Source organism: Rousettus aegyptiacus, unplaced genomic scaffold (assembly GCF_014176215.1).
Source record: "Rousettus aegyptiacus isolate mRouAeg1 unplaced genomic scaffold, mRouAeg1.p scaffold_m13_p_9, whole genome shotgun sequence".
Taxonomy (NCBI): Eukaryota; Metazoa; Chordata; class Mammalia; order Chiroptera; family Pteropodidae; genus Rousettus; species Rousettus aegyptiacus.
Window position 1 is genome coordinate 18,574,917 of NW_023416312.1, and position 17,804 is coordinate 18,592,720.

The window sequence follows — 17,804 nt, forward strand, 5'->3', positions numbered from 1 at the left end:
TAGGTTTCAGATCCCCATATCCACAGTACTTACATCTCTATAAAAACTTAGTATCTATACCTCCAATCCTTCCCATCATTCCAGCTTTCCTTAAATCTCCTCCTTGGAAATGGCACCATTATTCACCCAATTCTATATATCAGGGAGGACACCACATCCAATTCAATACCAATTCCTATTGTCTCAAAAATAAATCTGGAATGAATTTGCTTCCTTCAATTTCATTGTTACCATTCTAGTCAACGTTACTCTCTTCTGCCCCTGAAGAAGCTACTGGATTGATAGTCCCTTCACCTACTCTTAACATCCCCTAACCTCTTGTTCACACAACAGAGTGAGTCTTTTTAAAATTTTAAATTTCGATTAGAGTTGATGTTTAATATTATTTTATATTAGGTTCAAGTACACAGCAGAGTGGTTAGATAATTATATAATAATAGAGTGAAAGTCTTTAAAAAACACACAATATGTTCTTATCACTGCCCCACCTGAAATCTTTAAAAGGCTGTCCATTGATTTCACCATAAATTAAAAAACACAAAAAACAAACAAACAAACAAAACACTCCCAAGACCTTGGAGGCTCTGAATATTGGACTCCAGCCCAGTGTTTGAGCTGGATGCTTGTTCCGAATTTTCCCTTATCAACTATATGAAAACTGATTTTATTGCAAATTTTTTTTCTTCATACCAAGTCACACTTTCACAGATGTTGTTTCTTCTGATTGAAACATTTTTCCTCTTTTTCCCTTGCACAACTGCTTCCCAACTCCATTCTTCTTTGTCTTACTTTGAACGTCATTTTCTTAGGCATCCCTCCCCAACTTCTAATACTAGTCTAATCTCACTATTATACATTTTTATAAGAATGTGTGCTCCCTTCTATAGCCCTCCTTCCAAATTCAGTTGAGGATTAAAAGTGACACTCTTTTTTACAAAAATATTATTTTCCTTCACATTTCATTATCTTATCTAGACACTGCTTCTATGATTTTTTGGAATGCTCTTTTCTGTCTTATTGAATTCCTGTATATATAGTCTCCTAAATTCTAATATCAATGAGGCCACTTGTTAGAGCATTATCTCCAGAGCATAGCACAAGTAACTGGAACAAAGTAAGCATTCGATACATATTAATTGAATGAATAAATAAATGAATGAATAACAAACTGTTCCTTCTTTAAACAGTGTTCACCCAAACCCATACAATATAAAATCTACCAAGTCACTTATTTTGATATTTTTATATTTGGTTTTATTTTGAGAGCAAATCTATTTCCAAGCACTTAAAGTAAAACACTGAAAAGTCCATAGGCTTGAATGAAGTGAACTCTGTGATGACACTTGGTGATCTCTGACACATCCCATTAGAGATGTGGTGTGTACACCTAATCCAAAGGAATCCTCTAGCTCTTCAGCAGCTGTTCACATGGCTCCTGACCTGCCCTTCAGTCTCTACTAAATCAGGATTCCTCAGCTGTCTGAGCTTCCATTAAGCTCTTTTATTTAACCACCTACATGCCAACATTGCTTGCTTGTATCTGGTTACACTCTTTAGAGTCTACTTTTCCCTTTTACTTCCTAATTATTTTACAATGTAACGGGAGCTGTTGGGTTTCACTACTTTCATAGATAATTTTATCAGTTTCTCAACTATTTTGATTATATTTGCTCCCTTAGTCACCAGTTTATTTTTAATATTGCCCTCTTGAGTATCAATGTAAAAAAGAAATTACTCAATTTGCTTTTGATGAAAATACTTGGGAAGTTCTTCATCTGTGATTTTTCTCTTTCCTTTCTCTTTAGTTTGAACTCATACAGTTTTCAAGGCTAAAATCTGTAGTTGAAACAGTGTGCGTACTCCCATGTCCTTTAAGTCAGCACTTAGCTCAGTCTAAGGTAGAATTGCTGCTGTAATCTGATAAAGAAGCAGACAAGTTGTGTGCAAATAAAGATGGGTGCCAAGAATGAGCAAAAAGCCACTGATGTTTATGCCCTTTTATAGTCCTGATTCTATGACAGTCTTAGCCAAAAACAGAATAGAAGGAGTGAGAGCAATTTAAAACAAAACAAAGCAAAAACCAGGGAGAGAATGAAAACATCGAAAGGCTACATTCTTTATTTGCCTATAATTGGGCATAATATGAGACTTTATAATACACATTGTACTCAATACTAGTCTTTTGGAAACATTAATTATTTCATAATGGTGGAGATAAAGTATATCTAAAAGTTGAAGATAAACTGGCAAAAGATTGTATATTATTCTGGCATATGTAAATTTGTTGTTGTAATACCCGTGAGTGGGCTGAGTATTTATTAAATATAAACTAAAAGTATGACAATTCAAACATCTGATTTTAAAAGTTTCTTCAAAAGTGTGTTAATCCTGTTTAAAACCCATTCAGCTATCTACATCATGACTTTACTACATGGATGAGCATCGGCTTTAATATTCCTCCTATTCATTTAAAAAATCAGAGTTTCTTCAGAAATAATAATAAAAACTAAAATAAATAAATATAGAGGCAAGGCTTCCCTTGGATTCTTTTACTTGAACAGTAACATAAAACTAAACATTTTTAACTAGCCGTAGATACTTTTTGACTATCAAAGCATGTATAAAAAATCGATTTTCCAACTATTTTAATTTAAGAAAAATAATTTACTTAAAATTATATGGAATCAAAATGCCGAATTAACAATTCTGGAAGACTTAGGAAAAACAAAACAAGAACAGCAGCATTTTACCTGCATAACAAAGAAATGACAGTTCCATGCCAGTTAAAAGATAATTGTCAATTCTCCTCCACCTTTCATTAGTAAAGAATGAAGTGTGTAATGACAAAGAGAAAGTGGGGCACTGAAACAGAAGGTAAAAGATAATAAAAGAGACCTGGAAGAAATCAATCTCAGAACTTAATCCAGACTGCAACCAACACTTGTTTTCTCAGTGCTTAATATCATTACATATACTATGCAAAAGCCCTCTAGAGTTTGTAGAATCTCAGAAATTTGCTCTGTGTGTTCTTTCACCTATCAAAATTCCCAGGTATGTTGAATGAATGATGTCAGAATAACAAAGATTGAGCGCAGAGTTGAATGGAAAGTCTTTGTTAAAACGGTAACTTAAGTGCAAGACATGAGCTATGGGAAGAGTACTGTCGTTTGGTTTTGTTAATGGGCATAAGTAGAGGTTGTGCGACCATAAAATTAAGACTTTTAAGCATGAGCCAGAAGGGTCATCCATTTCCTTTCCCCATCCTCATTCTATTGGCTGCCTATCAGAACTGTGGCTGAGAAATTTAAGATATCTTTTAAACACTGCAGGCCCTCCCTCCCACCCCATATTCAGGACATTAATCTTGAAAAGGGAAAGAGAAAAATTCTGGGAGTTAAAAATGTTTCAGAATCCCTGGAGGGGCCATTAGCTTAAAAAAAGGCATGCGCAAAATTTTAACAGGCCATAATATATGGGAAAAACAATCTTTTTATGCTACGAATTTCAGAAAAGAAGTAAACCAAATCATTTCAACTGTTAATCTTCAAACTATAGTTTGCATATGAGTGATTCACAAAGAGCAGTTACTCTTCCCTTCAAGAGGAAATAGCAGAATCTTTGAAAGACATGTTCACTTTTAATGTTAACTAGATGGAGCTTGAAATTTTACAAAGATAAAGATTTTAAGAACAATTCTACACATAAGTAGACAAACCCTCTCAAATCAGCTAAATAAAAAACTACACTATAGTATGACAATTTAACATTCATATCTGTATTAAAATTAAATTTCAGAACTCCAAATTTGTGTTATATTAATTACTGTCAAGATTGTATAGAATGAAGCTCCAAGGAAGTTTAATTAATATATGTTAAATGAGGAAAAAGTTAAAGACCACAGGTGTTTATTTGCTTGTCTTTTTGTGTTTGGAAGATCAGTCTGCTGCATGGAGCACACTCCCCAATAATAAATATTTTCATGAAATTCTGCTATGGAAGTTGGTAACAGTTAACAAAAAAAAAATCTTCTCATATCCCATACCGCAGCCTATGATTTTCTTCCAAAAACGTTCCAATATGGACCTACTGCCTTGATAACAGAACAAAAATTTTCTAGGACCATGGCAGGACTTTGTGAGAAAGAAAACCATTGTCTTCCTCTGAATCCAACCCAAACCTGAATGTACTGCATAAAAAATAAAAATAAACCAAAGCCATCATTACTTCTTCTCATCGTGATCTGGCTTGCCTTCAAATTACATACCCTGTATATTTGAAATAACTACACTGCCTCCATTAACTGAGTTCTACATCACTTTAATCAATGTATCTTTTCAGAATGAAAGGCAGAAATGTCAAATTCCTATCATTATAAATTCTGTGAACTCTCTAATCTGCATTAAATAAAAAGCTTGCCTTTGAGAAATACTATATGCTTTAAAGAAATACAACTAGCATTAATTTTATTTTAAAATGTAATGAAAAAGATTCAACCACACCAAATCTCTTCATGTAGTTAACTTCCCATGAAACTTTTAACAGTTAAGCCTTGAGGCTCTTCACTTATGGTTTGCTGAACAGAGAATAGACTAGTCTTACTTGTAAATTTCTTTAAAAATGATGTGTATTTAAAGTAATAAGTAAACAGAAAATGATCTTTAAAGAAAGTTTAATTTCCAATTAATTTTAATCTCTCTCTTAAGTAACTTAGTACTGTAATTAAATACATATGTATGTATTTCTATAAACACATATACTCACACCAAAATGCCATGATTCTTGACTTGTAATAGGAGAATAGTTTAATGAAAAATCTGATAAATCATTTTTAATAAGTTAAGGAAATAGTATAGTAGAAAGTGGAAAGGAAAGAGAAATCTGGGAAATCACTGTTTTATTCTTGTGATAAAGCCATGATGAAAAAAAAAGAATTAAAAAAATCCACCTGACATTTCCAAAGCAATGAAGATTTTAATCTCTTTTATTAAACCACACAAGTAGTTGAGAACTCATCAATTTGTTTTACATGTAGCAAATGACTTGGACTACAGGATTTCAAATGAATAATTCAGGACTGAAGAGGAAGCTGTATTAATGCCACTGTCCAAATTGTGAATTAATATTTCAGTTCTGTCAAGCTGGAGTAGTGTCAATCAACACTTTTTCCTTAAATAACATAAATTTACAAAAAAAAAAGACATTTCATAGTCCTTTTTCTTTAAGTATAGAGTAACTCTACATGTCTTTCTTTATTGTATATTCCAAAATATTATGCCCTGTAAGGGATAAAGAAAGCTTACCAAATTAAAAAGTATATTATCTTTTTAGATCAGCAAGCAATCCCTTTTTCATAGTTAAAATGCCCTTAAAAGACTCTGCAAATGAAGTTCTAAAACTTGTATTTATTAGATCTCAAGATAATTAACATTCTTTAAAAATTTGAAAGAAATATAATTTTGTAATAAATTATTTTGATAATTCTTTGTAGTGCAGTATTTGAGTGTTTTTAAAAGTAAACAACTCTTATATTAATATAACAATCCTATTAATTGGTAACTATTTTGGTTAAAAACCAACCAAATGTACTCTTTTAAGGTTTTCGAACCAAGGTAATTTAAAAAACTAGATTCAAATGTCAATACATTCAAATAACAGTATGCTGTCAACAAGAAAAAGTTAATGTATAATATAACCTTGTGAATATATTCAATTTCTTTTAACAAACCCATTGTCTTGTAGCATAAGTATTACCTGATATTTTTAAAAAATATACTATAATCTACTTCTACAGGGCTTATCCCAAACAGGTTAGCTTTCCTCAAATTCTAATTAAGGATTTAAAAAGTTATTTGACTACCTATGACAAAACAGAGAGTAGTTTTGCCTTGCTTCATTCCAGAATTGCATCTTTGCTATTCTTTCTAATTTTTCTGGTTTATAGTTTTAATTTTGTAAATATATCAATTGCTCCATCAATTAATATGTGTGTGCATTACAAAGAATATATGCTATTGTAGTTTTGTAATATTAGTAAATTGAATAGTTTTTTAATCAGAAAGAAATTCTTATACTCATCAAGAAATTTATATGGAAGTTATATAAAAATGTTATACCATAAAATCTGGTAACATATAATGTGAATCAGTAAATGTACAATGTTAATTTTTTTCTACAAATTTTTCTCAGAGGTAAAACTTCTGTTGTGATTCTTTTTCCAGAAGTTTTGAAGAGTTACTTATTTGGAGAGATTTACTTTTTTAAAATTCCTACTTATAGACATTGCTCTCATATCTATTTCAGAATGACTATAATTCACATGTCAAGGCAGGAAAAAAAGAATATAATCATCTATCTCTTTGGGACACATTGTACTCTTGATATACTATTTTTATATATTATTTTTATTGTGTCACAGTCGATTTTTAAATTTTCATTAGTCATCATGACTTTTTAAAATAAATAAACAGTTGTACTTTATATAAAATTCAAATTAAAAAGCTTTACTGAAAAGCGAGGTCATCACTGATATGAAACAACATGGTGACTTTACTGTGAAATATGAGCAATCCCTCATGTTTTTATGTTGTTTCCTCAACAAGTGTCTGATTATTTGCCAAAATAGATTATATTATTTGAAAGAATTTTCATAATATGCTACAGAGAAGTACATTCAAAATACTAAATGTAATATGAGAACTTTTAAATATTTATCAATACTTTTCTTAACCTCCATTTATCCATCACAATTCATTTAACTTTTATTTTTCTCCATGATATGCCAGATAAAATTTTTCTAACCTTGAGGCTTATAGAAGTCATTCTCATACAGCAATTAGTTCATTGAAAATATTTGTTAGGTCACGACCCCACATGTAACCATTACTAAATACGGAAGCATCAAATAATGATAATAGCTAAGATACACAAATGACTTCACAACAAGTAAAATGGTTTGTTACAAAAACTCTAAATCAGTTATGCATATTCCATTACTTTAGTGGTTTCTTAAATAGGAAAAATGTGTTTGATAATACTTTCAAAGACAAAAATTTAAACTCTACTTCATTTCTACTGAAAAAAAAATTCACAGTGGGAAACACGTACACCTGCACATATATACGTGCACAGTATATATAACATTTATGTTTCTTCACACGCACTACTATAATATTTGAGTATATGTGGTTCTGAAGCAAGCACAGACTTCTACAATAATTTAAAATCAATCTGCCTAAGCAGTGAGCTCTTCACAAGATAAAACTTATGCCATTGTAAAAAAATACTTTTAGTTACTTTGTACTTACAACAGTCCTCTACTTCTTCCCACCAAAGCATTTGGAAAATAAAATGTATATATCAAGGCAGCGATAAAAATCTTGGTAAAGTTTCTCCCAACTTTATTGCTCCAGTAGGTTTAGGAATGATGAGAAACCAAGCAACTTCTGCAGCCTTTAAAAAATAACACTTTGGTTTTTCCTATTCGGTTTTTCTCTGAAGCTAATTGCCTCCAAGATCTAAGTCCTGTAAGGGGAAAGTGAGTGATCCCAACACTGAGTGAGTCAACATAGTAACTGATGCCAGAATTCTGTAGAGGCCCCTGGATATTTCAAATTCCAGGACCTGCGCAGAAACAAGAGACCCGCCTTTTCTCTCAAGTTGGTTTCCCATAATAGGACTGCGCATGGCCACTACATATAAGGTTGTGCTTCCAGCATGGCAAGTCCTGTGAATTCAAATAATGTTCAACTGTGTTCTGATTAATATCCAAACCAGAATAGCACAGTAGACAGAGTACTTGCTCTCAGACTCTTTTAAACATAAAATCTCTTTAGTCCAAACTGTAACAATACTTTCTGTAACTTCTATGCACATTGCTAAAATGACAGAGCAAAAAATCCTGATCCAGAATAGAATTTTAAATGCCTTTCTCCATTTTACTCTCTCAACAACACTAAAAATTTCACTCCACTGAACAAAAGGAAATGCTCAGAATAATCTCTCCATTCATTATGTATCCACTGTCTACCAAATTTAATTTCTACTCTGGGGAGCCAATCCAAAGTCATGTATTGATGATGCCAACAGTCTGAATAAGAGAAGCAGCAGCAACAGATTGTAACAGCTGAGCTCTGAAGGCAGAATGTGTATAGGTCTCATGGGACAAGGTTCCTGCTAAAATAAAGAACACTTTTAATGGAACAAAGAAATCCTCCTAAAATGCTAAATTTCCATTGTGGCTTTTGATAAAATATTTTTAAAAAATTACTTTCTTCAATTTCTTTGGTGACTTATGAAAACACCATTCTCTTAGACACTGAATTAATGATAAATTATTTAATGGTTATTAATAGATGCTTTTTCTGTATTAAATGAGCACAATTATGTCGTTCAGCATGTCTGTAAATCATTCTTTGACACTAGAAGGCTTCTTTCCCTTCTTTCTTATTTTTATTTTAAATGCAACAAGTGAGTCCAATATGTATAGGAAACATTGGTAACATGTTTTAGAAAGATGCTCCTTTTGAATTTATAACAATTATAATAATTGAAGGCTTACATCAGCATGCTTTTTAAATTATTTTATTCAGCCTACAGTTTAAAGATACATGCTGTACAATAAAAACTGGTTCTTGCTTATATTCTAATACTAACCAGTAATCCCTATATGATAGAATGGGTAGAATATTATTTAGAAAGAACTATGAGAAACTTAAAAGTGAACAAGGAGTAAATTCTTAAGAAATTGAAATTGAAAACTCTAATGGCAGTATTTTATATAAACTGGGAGGGGTCTGAGTCATTTTCCTCACTTATTCAATTATTTAACGTAATTTTAAGTACTACCATTACTAGAGCTTCACAGGATAAATAAGCTAGAAAGTAACAGGCTTGATAACTACGATATTTATATAATGTTCCCAAATTTACTAATTTGGGAAAAATCATTTCTGGGCCATTTATGCTTCCCTTCCCCACAGTGATCCATATTGGTTGAAATGTTACACATTCTATGAAGGTACATATTTCTTAGGTGCTCTTTAAAAATCTCTTTTTGATAAATCCAAAGGAGAAATGTACTATCTATGAGTAGTTTATTGTCACTGAGGCTATAAAAATATGACATAAAATATAAGACATGTAGGATTCAGGCATCTTGGTACTTGTTGATCTCTCTCTATCTCTCTCTCTCTCTCTCTCTCTCTCTCTCTCTCTCTCTCTCTCTTTCTGCTAGTATTGTGATAGGAATTGCATTAAAACTATAGATTAATTTGGGGAAGAACTGACATATTTACTACATTATATTTCCCAGTCCATGAACATAATACACAATATGTTATATTTGTTTATTTAAGACTTTATTTCATCATCATTTTTTTTAGTTTGTAGCACATTGACATTATATGTTGTGTTATCTCCACAGTATATATATTTTTTGAGTGACTGCAGATTTTAAATTTTGGTTTCCAGTTGATTTCTTGTATATAGAAATATGATTGATTTCGGCTTTTGTATGTTGATTTTGTTTCATTCATTATTTCTATAAGCAATTTTATAGAATCCCTGAGAAATGTTTTACATAATCAGCATAACATCGCTAAATAGGGACAGTTTTAACTTTTCCATCCTGATTATATGCTCGTATATTTATTTATTTATTTATTTATTTTTGCATTTTTATGCTGGCGAGAACTTTCAGTATTATACAGACTAGCAGGCCTGAAAGCAAAGAGCTTTGCCTCGATCCTATTATTAGGAAGAAGCATTAAAATCTTTCTACATTATTATAACATTAGCGATAGGATTTTTGTAGATATTCTTTATTAAGTCAAAGAAATCCTCCTCATTCTTAGCTTTCTGAGAGTTTATATCATGAATGGGTGGGGAATTTTGTGAGTTCTTTTTCTTTCTGCATGGATTGATGAGACCATGCGATTATTCTTTTTTAGCTAGCTAATATGACTTATGAAATTTGTTAAGGATGTCTGTCCCTATATCCCTATGAAGACTATAGGTCTGTATTTTGTACTGTGCTTGTCTCATTTCTTATCAGTGTACGTCTTGCCTCGTAAAATGTGTTTGGAAGTGTTGCTTCCTCTTTTCTTTTCTGGAAATTAACAGTTCTTTCCTTTAATCACATGAAAAATGTCATGTTACTTCCTTTTGGATTCAAACGTTTCTCATAGGAAATTGTGACATTTGATTTTAGCTTATAGAGTCCTTTCTATTTTATTGCTTTCAAGATTTTTTTTTCTTTATCACTAGTCCTCAGGAGTTTGACTGTGATGGTTTTTAAATCTGTAGGCTTTTGTCTTTTGCCAAATTTGGTTATTTTTCAGCCATTATTTCTTTGAACACTTGTTCAACAACACTTTATTTTTTCTCTCTTTTCAGGACTCTGATGACATGCATCATAGATCTTTTACTATAATTCCACAAGTCACTTGAGTTCTGTTCAGTTCTTATCAGTCCATTTTCTTCTTATTCAGACTGGGTAATTTCTATTGTTCTATCTTCTTGTTCACAGATTTTGCCCTCTGCCCCCTCCTACCTGCTGTTGAGACCATCTATTGAATTTTATTTTGATTACTGTATTTTTAGTTCTAAAATTTCATTTCGTTCTATATGTCTTCTATTTCTTGCTGAGACTTTCTATTTTTTATTTGTTGCAAGCAAGTTTGTAATTGCTTATTGAACCATTTTTTTAATGATGTCTGCTTTAATAGCCTTGGCAGATAATTCTATCATCTATGTCATCTTGGTGTAAGTGACTGCTGATGCTCTTTTTCATTTAAGTTGAGATTTTCCTTTTTCTTGGTTTGATGAGCAATTTTAAACAGAAATATGGACATTTAAGGTATTATTTTATAAGGCTCTGGATCTTATTGAAAACTTCTGTTTTAGCTAACCTCTTCTGACATTGTTTTGATGGAGAATGGAAAGGGGATTGCTCCCTTGTTACTGCTAGGCAAGGTGGAAATTCAGCTTCCCTCCTTTAGACCTATGTTGGTACACATTATTGTCTCTGTGTGTGTGCATGTGCACATATGTGTATAATTTATACTGCTTTGACATTTTAATTCCCATAAAAATAGAAAATGAATATCTGAACTCTGTGGGGTCATTCTTAAATGGTCAGGAATTTTTCCATTGGATGAAAGAAAAGCAACAATGTGTGAAGCCGAAAGCATATCTTAACTCATATTTCCGTAGACAATGAAATCTATGACACTTGTAAAACAATTTGACTTTAGAAATTGGTATTACATAACGATGCTTTCTATAAGGTCAAGACAGAGGACATTTCCTTAGTAACTATAAGTAAAACTCAAAACTAATTTATCTGTTTTATAAAAATAATGGCTGACTAATTTGTATATTAATCCTCAATTATTTTAGGAGGTAAATGTGTAGGAATTAATGAAAGTGTTTAAAGATTTCTGAATGAAATAAAAGTATTATAAAGACAAAAAGAAATAAATTAATACATCGATGCCAGTAAGCTTGGAATTAGTACTAAGATTTAATAGTTGCATCTCTTATACTGTATTAGTCAAGGTCCTGGCAGGAAACAGACAGACTCGAAAGCATTTAACAAAAAGTAATTTGTTGAAATAACTATAAACAGAGATATAGTCAGGGTTATGAAAACAAATAAAGGATGGCGAGTGATCTAGGTAATAACAAAAATGGGAAGCTGTTTTTACTCCTAGACCTGGTGGGTCAAGGTGAGGGAATAATGTTGTTGGAAGAGTAAGAGACACATACAGTCACTACCAGGAATTTAGTGTGGCACATGGAAAGTGGAAAATAAATACCCTAAACTCTTTCCCGCCCCCATTCTCTGATCTCTTTCTGGTGTCACACAATTTGCTGATAGAATGTAAGATGCCTTGATGATGGAGATGAAAAGCTAAGCTTCTTAGGGCAAAGAGTATGTCAGAGAACATCATAAAACAAATGTGGTAGTGGGGGGTGGGGCCACTGATATAAGTGAAGAATTATTAGCACATGGGCTTATCATCACCATATCAGTCTTGGAAGGATACTTGGTACTAGTCTGATACCCTAGTGAAAAATATGATCAGGGATGAAAAGACCCTTTGCAATCTAGCTCCGGTCTTCATTTTTTAACCCTACATTACATTTCTCTATATTCCTCTGAAGTGATCTCATATATTTTCTTACCATTATATTTAAAATTATTTCAAAAGTTTACCATATATGTTCTCTTTGCATGCTGCTTTGTTCCTTTGTTGTATGTATAATAAATAAGCTGCATATATGTTTAATGTGTCTTACGTGGTGGAGTGCAAATTCCATCAGAACAGGAGTTGTGTCTTCCCTTTGAATTACTTCATCACCACTGCCTATCACTTTTTTATGTGTATGCTATTGCTTCTGTTTGCAATTTCTTTATCTTTTTCCCTTTGTTTGTGTATTTTTATGGTTCTTTATGTTTCTAGGCTTTGTTTAAACTTGCTCTCTCCATGAAGATTTTTTGAGCTTCCCTTCAGCCACATTTATAGTTGGGTCCAATGTTATGAATGTACCTTCACTACTCAGATATAAACTTCTTGATGTTAAGGACTGGTTACTATTTATGTTGACATCATGGGCCCTCAAAAGTGTATAATGTATAATAAGGGCTCAGTGATATCTGTTCAGGAAAAAGAAAACAGTAACATAAAGAAAATAGACTTCAGGTTGTGAGTACACAATAGCGAACACAGATGTTGAATCATAATATTGTACACCTGAAAATTATATGTTGTTAACCAATATTATTCCAATAAATTTTTTAAAAAACAGGCACAGGTAAGGAAGAAAGAAATTTAAAACACAGATAATTATAAAACTCAAAATCAAAGCTGAATTTTTTGGGGACCAGGTACCAAATCTGTTTGCAAGTATATATTAGAAGAGATTCTGAATCTTGGCACTATTGAATGACTACAGTATCAAATTATCATTTAAAACAATGGCAATGGGCTGTGGAATTTATTTATCATTTATTTATCAAACATTTATCAAGGCCAATTTTTCTATGTTAAGGACATAAGGTTATAACTCCTGGTCTCTTTCTCAAGGAGATTATGCTTGAAGAGTTTAAAAGAAAATTATACATTTTAATCTATTTGTTAATCAATAAACATGAATAAGCTTAAGGATACTTGCCTGGAGAGGTACCTAATAGAGGGATCAGATTTTAAAGATAACACCACATGCACTGTCTGCCATAAAAGATCGTCATGTACGTTAAAGTAAGACATATATTTACAAAGCTGCTGTTAAATGCATGCAATAGTAAAGAGGAACAGTATCAAATTAATAATCCAAGCTCTCATCTCAAGAATCTAGAAAACGAAGAGCAAAATAACCCTAAAACCAGCAGAAAGAAGAAAAAAAATGAGCAGAAATCAATAAAATTGAAGACAAAAACAATAGAGAAAATGAATGAAACAAAGAGCTCATACTTCAAAATGATCGATAAAATTGACAAAGTGCTAACAAGAGGGACAAAGAAAAAATAGAGGACACAAACTACCAATGTTAAGAATGTAACAGGATATCACTACAGACTTGGCAGACATAAAAATAAGATAACACTATAGACAATTATTCACACAAATATTTGACAATTTAAATGAAATGAACCAGTTCTTTGTGAAACACAAACTACTGCCAATCAACCAATATAAAAGAGATCATTTGAATAGCTCTATAGCTAATAAGGAAATGGAATTCTGAAAAATAAATCTCCATGGCCATATGATTTCATATTGAAAAGGAAGAGTAAATTAGGAAGAACAAGTCTATCAGATTTTACGACTTATTTCACAGCTATAGTAATTAATGTAGAATGGTACTGGTGGTAATACAGACACATGGATCAAGAGAACAGAATAAAGAACCACACAAATATGGCCAACTGATTTAGACAAAGATTCAAAAACAATTCAGTGGCGCAAAGATAGTCTTTTCAACAAATAGTGCCGGAACACTTAAGTCTCACATCTTATATATAAAAATACATATAAATACATTTGTATATATAAGTACATACAAAAATATGTAAGAGAAAATCTTAGAATCTAAGGCTAAGCAGAGTTCTTAGATTTTACACTAAAAGCATAGTCCATAAAAGGAAGAATTGATAAACTGGACTTCAACAAAATTTTAAATGTTTGCTACTGAGAGGATGACAAGACGAGCTAAAGGAAACAAATTTTCAAACCACATATCTAACCAGGACTAGTATCTAGAATACATAAAAAACATAAAACTCAAAAGTAAAATACTAAGTAAAACAATAAAAAAAAAAAATTCCATTAGAAATTGGGCAAAAGACATAGAGAGATATTTTCCAAAGATAATATATAGATGGCAAATAAACTCATGAAAAATGTTCAACTTCAACATTATTAGCTATTAGGGAAATGCAAATTAAAATCACAATGCAATATAACAATGTACACATCAAAATGGCTAAGTTAAAAAATAGTGACAACATCAAATGCTGGCAAAAATGTATAGAAACTGGGTTACTTAATTATTGGTGGGAATGTAAATAGTACAGCTACTCTGGAAAACAGTTTTGCAGCTTTGCAAAAAATTAAACATGCAAATGCCATAGAACTCAGAAATTACAAAATCATCCAAATGGAGAGCATATTAGTTGTTTCCAGAAGTTAAGGAGCAAGTGGGGGCAGGAAGGAAGTAGGCTTGGCCAAAAACAGGGAGACACAGGGGTTTCTTGCTGTGATGGAAATATTCTGTACCTTGACTTTACCAAAGTCAATATCTTGGTTGTGATATTGTACTACAGTTTTGTAATATGTTACCATTGGGAGGGACTGGGTAAAATGATACATAGGATCTCTCTGTATAATTTTTTTATGACTGCATGTGAATCTACATTATCTAAAAAATAAAAAGGTTAATTAAAAAAAGATGGCGGCCAAAGTTTGGTCCATGGGCCAAAGTTTTCACACCCCTGATACAAGACACTGATATATATGCACACGAAGCAATATAAGAGTAAAACTGTAAAGGCCAATGGAGATTAGATGGCAACAATGGCATTTTTACTCTGCTGTCTTTGCACTTGCTCCTCTTTGTTTTAAATGCTACTGCAACTAGATTATATAACAACAACAGTTAAAAGTTACAATGCTCTAGTTTATGAAGACATTAAATGTATGAATAAGAATTCTGGGTATCTTTTAAATATTCAGGATCTTAGAAAGACAGGCTCCAAATGACACTTTGTCATTACTGAATATTCAAAAACATTTCACAAATGTATTTATGAAAGCTTAAACCAAGTTATTACTGTGCAAGAAAGGATAATGAAAATAATATAAATTTATGTAGATGACATTTAAATTGCAGCTTCAGCAAACTTGTAGGCTCAAATCAGAATTCTTTTCTAATTTCTTACTTTAAAAAAATGTTAAAAAGAAATTCCCTACATGTTACAATACTTACTCTCGCTCTTAATACAACCAGTTTTTGTCCATAGCAAGATTAAGTTTTCATGCTGAAAAGCGTTTTGTGAAGGTTGAGTAGGTCATCCTAAGAAACAAGTGATGAAAGCGATATTCATTTAAAGATGTGGGGCCTAAAATTTGAGAATCTTCTTAGTTTTGCATATTTTTTCAAGCATGTGTCTACATGAAACCTTTACTAGTTTTTGAAGAATTCTATGAAATGGAGGGACTCTAACACTTAGGCTTCATTAGCTTCCTGACAAATCTTAAGAGAAAGTTTTAGAAGACGTGTATAGCTACTTGTGCTATTTTCTCTAATATGGAGAGAGAGAGAAAAGAGAGCGAGAAAGAGAGAGAGAGAGAGAGAGAGAGAGAGAGAGAGAGAGAGAGAGAGAGAAGAAATAAAGAAAGAAATAAAGAAAGAAAGAAAGAAAGAAAGAAAGAAAGAAAGAAAGAAGAGAGAGAGAAAGAAGAGAGAAGAGAGCAGGGGAGAAAAGAGGAAGGAGGAAGGAGAGGGAGAAGGAGGGACGTGGGAAGGGATGGAGTGGAAGAGAAAGAGATTTATTGAGTGGCATTCTGTTTTGAAGCCTTAATAAAGAATGCTTAAAATTTGGAAGAAAAAAAAACCCTCACAAATAATGACCATTTGTAATTTGGTTCAAAAACTTTCCTGAGCCACATAAGCGATATACTTACTTATTAAAGCCCGAAAGTGGGAATCTGTTATGGAAACCACAGACATTATTTTATTTGACTTTAAATGAAGTTTCGAAAATGGAATCAATTTAGAGGAGGATTTTAAAAAGTTTATTTAGGTTTACATCCCAGAGTTCCATTCAATTTTTTTTAAAAAGTGTTAAAGATTCTGAAGTCTGGTTACTTAAAAATAGCCTATAATCCATATTACATTACATTATTGCTTAAATATTCCTATATGTTGTATTCAAATGATGTTTCAAGAATCTAAGGCATTCATATTTCCTTAACCATTTTTAAAAGATTTAAATTTTTTTGTGACATTGTGGGGTTAGCTTTATGGTTCAGCTTTATTTGGAATATTGAGAACTTTGTTGAATTACTGAACCTGGTAGGGGTGTGTGTGTGTGTGTGTGTGTGTGTGTGTGTGTGTGTGTGTTAATTATCTTCAAAGCTCCATGATTATTTTAATGGTAGTAAATGAAATATGTTTTAGGATTTCAAAATTCTGAGGCAATACTTTTAGAAAATTGGACAAAAGAATAAGACTAAAGATATGTATAAATCCCTATTTTTAAAAGAGAAAAAAATGGAGAAAGGCTACCTCAATAGATTCTCAATTTGAAAACAGGGAAATCTGCCAAAAACAACTGGTTCTTGAAAAGGTGGTTTGCAGAAAAATACTAAATCTGTAGAATGAGATGCGGTTTGGAGGAACAGTTAAATCTATGAGAAAAGATAAACTGTATTAGGTGCTCACTTGTACCTTATCACCTCCATTTTTTTCCTATTTTCTCTCAGTTACTGGGAAGAAAACGAAATGAAATAATTTATGATTAAAACCAAGTGAAGTTGAACTAGTTAAGGATGGCTCTGATGTTGACTAAAGTAGAGAATTATGACATTTTCCCTCTATCGCCACTCCAAAACACTTTGACCCTCAGGTATATGTAGATATCTTATAACAGAATATTCCCCATTCCTCCTTCTCGAGCCTTATAACATTGTTGTCATTCATTTATCTTATCCATAAGCTCTAATCACCTGATACATTGTTGCTATTCTTATTATTTGAAACAGATTATCTATTAGATCATTAGAAATAAGAAAAAGAAAAGATCTGAGTTTACTTTCCTTTATTCCTTCTCCAATGTTATTTTTTTCTTTATGTAGATCCAACTTTCTGACCTACATCATTTTCTTTCACTCTGAAATATTTCTTTTAATATTTCTTGCAAGGCTGATCTACTGGCAACAAATTTCTTCAGCATTTGTCTGATAAAGTATTTCTCCTTCACTTTTGAAGGTTAATTTCACCAATACAAAATTATACATTGGTGGGGGTCTTATTTTTCAATGCTTTAAATATTCTTGCTGTTGGCTTGGCCCAATACCTTTTTTATACCCTTCTTTGTTCTGCCCTGTGCCTGAGAGGCTGATCCCTATAAATTACATCTTCTTAGCTACCTCGCTGACTTGTTTCAGTTCATTTTGGTCAATAAGAGGCACAGATATCAGACAGACAGTCAGGGAGACAGAACGGGGTCTAGGGCATTTCTTCCTCATCCCCCTTCATCTTCTTTGAGTCTTAAGTCTCACAGTGACAGTTTATATACC

The 17,804-nt window shown here is 32.1% G+C and overlaps 1 protein-coding gene across 7 annotated transcripts in view; it reads right to left on the bottom strand.

Moving 5' to 3' along the window:
• DMD (dystrophin) overlaps nucleotides 1-17,804 on the bottom strand; it is a 2,254,165-nt gene that overhangs the window by 1,885,202 nt on the left and 351,159 nt on the right. The window contains exon 1 of one of the 7 annotated variants that reach the window (XM_036227213.1): nucleotides 7,305-7,435. The exons of 5 other annotated variants lie outside the window; for them this stretch is intronic. In XM_036227213.1, coding sequence (XP_036083106.1) covers nucleotides 7,305-7,335 — 31 coding nt within the window. In that variant the 5' untranslated portion in view covers nucleotides 7,336-7,435. Of the gene's footprint in view, nucleotides 1-7,304; nucleotides 7,779-17,804 lie in introns of those variants that run through there. One more of the 7 variants, XM_036227210.1, reaches the window with a different exon arrangement.